A 4,413-nucleotide genomic window follows, 5' to 3' on the forward strand; every position below is an offset into this window, starting at 1 on the left:
AACAAAACATGACTGACATTTTCAATGTGTGCAAGACAAAATTGTTCCACAGACACACACACAGAGTCTTACATATCAACTTTTATTTTCAACGCAATCATTTATTGTATTTATATATTAACCCAAAGACTGTAGTCTAATTTTATTTAGCTCTTAAAATGTGCTTGACGCTTGTACACTTTGATAGCGTGAATAAAACCAGCCCTATGTTCTACAGACAGTGAACACAGAAGGCACAGTGAGCAAAAGAAGGGATGATACAGCAACAACAAACAAGAAATGTGTGGACGGATATAAATATTACATGTCAGTCAAAGTCAAGCTATTAGAACGTGTCAAGACATTTCAGTAGCTGTAGGAATGTTACGCTGCGTTCTGGAGCGAGCGAGCAATTTCATATGGTCCGTCATGCAACAATATACAGTTTGAGCCCGGGATGAAGATTCAGTGGTGAAGTTTTACAAAAGTGATATCTCGTTGACTGTGTGCTCACATTAACTTTACAAAATAAGCATTTTGCCATCGAGTTTAATAAAATTAGCACATCCATAAAAGAAGTGAATGCATTTAAAGTTCTCACCCACCCCTGTTTTTAACCTGTCAAAAACAAAAACAAAGGTTGAAGGGTAATAGAAACAAATATCAGAACATAATTCTGACTCTCGTCTCATTTTCTTTTAAGGCAGAAAATAACCCCAAAATTAAATATTTACAAATTGAGAACCGATTTAAAATGAAGTTCAGGGAAGAAGGATGGTGTGCTGGAATTCACTGTTTGTTGGAATCCGGTGACGTTTCTCTTCTCCTTGTTCACAAGTCTTTTTCAGGTTACCACATTAAAAAAAAAAAATTCAAATAAAAAAAAATTACGATTCTAATAGGAAGTTGAAGGTAGTCAAGCATTTTGTGTATAACACATTGGCCAGGTCCACCAAGTAGTTTACACCTTCCTGAGGAACAATCAGAAGAAAATCAACAAGATCAAAAAGCTTTTACATGTATTGATTTTAATGTCAACAAATGGCATTTGTATCACATTTAACTTCCATAATGTGACATTTTCGACTGAAACTGAATATGTAGGACAAGACTTGATTTTATCCATCAGGAATTGATTGGACTATTTACTGGTATTTGAAATCTTATAATAGAAGATTATAAAAGACAAACAAACATTTTGTTTTCTTAGGAATAATTTGCACTGTTAAAAGTTAATCAAGTCTATTTTAATTTCATGTTGACTTCAAAAGTATGATGCTTTGGATGATGTGTGTTAACCTCATTATTCTCTTGGCCGCAATCATTAAAAAAGGCCGCAATCCTTCAGGTTGTTTTTAATGATGACGTCAGTGACGGCGTCAAACACAAACTGCACGTTCTTAGTGTCAGTAGCGCAGGTGAAGTGGGTGTAGATTTCCTTTGTGTCCTTTTTCTTGTTGAGATCCTCAAACTTGGTCTGGATGTAACTGGCAGCCTCGTCATATTTGTTGGCTCCTATATATAAAAATTGTGCAGACAAATATTGTCAGGGGTTTACCTGAATGTTCTTGTTACTGCAACATTGAGTTTTGTTATTTAAACCTTTGAAAATAATTTAATAAATGCATAATTTCTTGTTTTGTCTCATGCGTCAATAGTACCATTTGTTAACGGAATAAAGCACTTAAAAAAAAAAAAAAAAAAAGAGCATTAAGAACATTTCTGTTTTTTTATTTTATTTTTTTATCCCCTTTTCTCGCCAATTTGGAATGCCCAATTCCCACTACTTAGTCAGTCCTCATGGTGGCGCGATTACCTCAATCCGGGTGGCGGAGGACGAATCTCAGTTGCCTCCGCTTCTGAGACCGTCAATCCGTGCATCTTATCACGTGGCTCGTTGTGCATGACACCTCGGAGACTCACAGCATGTGGAGGCTCATGCTACTCTCCACAATCCACGCACAACTTACCACACGCCCCATTGAGAGCGAAAACCACCAATCGCGACCACGAGGAGGTTACCCCATGTGACTCTACCCTCCCTAGCATCCGGGCCAATTTGGTTGCTTAGAAGACCTGGCTGGAGTCACTCAGCACACCCTGGATGCGAACTCGTGACTCCAGGGGATGTAGTCAGTGTCAATACTTGCTGAGTTACCCAGGCCTCCTAACATTTCTGTTTTTAATCCCTCAAACAGCACTGTCACATGTCTAACTACGATTTTTGCTTTTCAGAAAAATAAATACAAATTACTGTATGTGTTAATCAACATTATACCAAAAAATGCTGTTAATATAGCTTAACTTGTTTTGAACTTGTATTGGAGCATTCCTTGAAACAAGGCTAAAATGCCATGTGTTCAGCTTTAGGGGTTGGTGACAGACCTGAATATTCAGGGAAGCAGATGGTGAGAGGGCTGTGCGTGATCTTCTCTTCAAACAGATCCTTTTTATTGAGGAAGAGGATGATGGAGGTCTCTGTGAACCACTTGTTGTTACAAATGGAGTCAAACAGCTTCATGCTTTCATGCATGCGGTTCTGAAACAGAGGGGAATGATGTTAGGCAGCAACACAACACAAGAGAGCGCTAATAGCACATGTCTTGTCTTAAAGGGATAGTTACCCAAAAAATGAAAATTCTGTCAGCCTTATGTCACTCAAAACATGTCTCTCTCATATCCTGTTCTCGTCCTAAAGCATATATATGACTTCTGACCACATCTCAAATTCTGTATTGTGTTTAATAGAATTTAGTGTTGATACTGATGAAAATATTGATTGAAATAACCCATAGCAAGGCAAAGTTGGACATTTTATTTCATAGCTAATGTTTTATGTATCCTAAATACACACAATTAAATAATATTTTCACCCTTTTTGCATAATTTGGTAAAATTGCAGCATGATTGGAAATGACGCTCAATAAAAATACTCTGCTTTTTATTTTTTCCAAACACTACTTGTCTCATATTTCATCTCAAGCATGCTCACTGACACTTTTGTTGACTTGGTTAACAAGTACACTAACTTATGGACACATGGGGCAGAAGTTGAAATGACACCACAACTGTTGGACAGTCGTACTTTTAAACATGTTATAATTTGTATTTGTATAATGAATTCTCATAGTTCAATATTGAAAGTCTGGAATATTGAAAGTCAGTTTTAATATAAATCAACACCTGGGACATGAAATTGCTTGAAGTTGAAGCCATATATGTATATAAACACCCATTTAAGGCTTGGCAGATCTCCACATTACAGAATAATAATAAAGTCAAACTTATGAAATACTACAAATGGTAGCACATGCTAACCACAGTGTCACCGCTCAGACAAACACACATATTATTAATTTATACTATTTAGATAATTAAGAACTATCTAATGCTCACCATCTCCTCATCTTCTGCTAGCACCAGGTCATAAGCGCTCAAAGCCACACAGAAGATGATGGCTGTGACTCCTTCAAAGCAATGGATCCATTTCTTCCTCTCTGATCGCTGACCCCCAACATCAAACATCCTAGAGAGAGAGCGAGAGAGAGAGCGAGAGAGAGAGCGAGGCATGAAAAGGCCAGAGAATCAGAAAGCGCTAAAAGGTGGAGAATAATTTATGATGAAAGGACACTTTGTCTCCTTCAGATGGCCATTAAAACACATCTCTTTAATTATCTTTTAATGCCCATTCAGATATAAGAAATAACCTCTACACATCCATTACTCAGAGGTCATAACTCTTTTTTTCTTCTTTTTATTTTTTTATGTTTTTACATTTCATGAAGAAAGTATAATTGTTTTTGTTTGTCTTTTTTTGGCATACAAATCTTGAGAAGACTTCTGGGTCAATCTGACCCATTTGAACGTTTAACACCAATTTACATCTACTTAACTTTAACTTTTCAGCTTGAAACTTTATAACATCCTCTACAGAGGTGATCTGAACCTGGAAATGTCTTTTTTTTTTTTTTTTTTTACATTTCATGTTTTTACAAACAAAGCTACCTAAGAAGTTCCTCTGGGTCAATTTGACCCGACTGATATAAAGACTTAAGAGAAAGCTGTAAAATGGTAGAACAGTCCAAAATGTTATCTGTAATTACACTCATATTTCTGACCCAGACACACCTGCCAGCCCATCCACAAAGACATGCAAACACACACTTACATAAATACATACTGTACATACATATATTCTAATGTAAATTTGGAGCATTTACGGCATAATTAGTGAAAGGTTAGTTATTGTTGATAAAACAGTTGTTAGGAAGAAAATTTGCAAATTGTTACTGTTGAACTGTGATTTAAAGAGCCGGGTCAACTTGACCCGGTGAGATCAAAAGTGGGACTTGATCTTTAAGACCATTCAAGGGTGAAACATTTCAAATCTACTTAGCAAAAAATGGCTAAATCTCCCCCTTTGTTACATTTCCC

The 4,413-nt window shown here is 36.5% G+C and overlaps 1 protein-coding gene across 2 annotated transcripts in view; it reads right to left on the reverse strand.

Moving 5' to 3' along the window:
- Positions 1–61: 61 nt before the first annotated feature.
- Positions 62–4,413, reverse strand: part of LOC127449486 (guanine nucleotide-binding protein G(i) subunit alpha-2) — a 71,978-nt gene continuing 67,626 nt past the window's right edge. For both annotated transcript variants that reach the window (XM_051712956.1, XM_051712955.1), the window contains exons 6-9: positions 3,376–3,505; positions 2,365–2,518; positions 1,279–1,494; positions 62–950 (exon numbers count right to left, since the gene is read on the reverse strand). In XM_051712956.1, coding sequence (XP_051568916.1) covers positions 1,304–1,494; positions 2,365–2,518; positions 3,376–3,505 — 475 coding nt within the window. In that variant the 3' untranslated portion in view covers positions 62–950; positions 1,279–1,303. The remainder of the gene's footprint in view (positions 951–1,278; positions 1,495–2,364; positions 2,519–3,375; positions 3,506–4,413) is intronic.

This window comes from Myxocyprinus asiaticus, chromosome 12 (assembly GCF_019703515.2).
Source record: "Myxocyprinus asiaticus isolate MX2 ecotype Aquarium Trade chromosome 12, UBuf_Myxa_2, whole genome shotgun sequence".
Taxonomy (NCBI): domain Eukaryota; kingdom Metazoa; phylum Chordata; class Actinopteri; order Cypriniformes; family Catostomidae; genus Myxocyprinus; species Myxocyprinus asiaticus.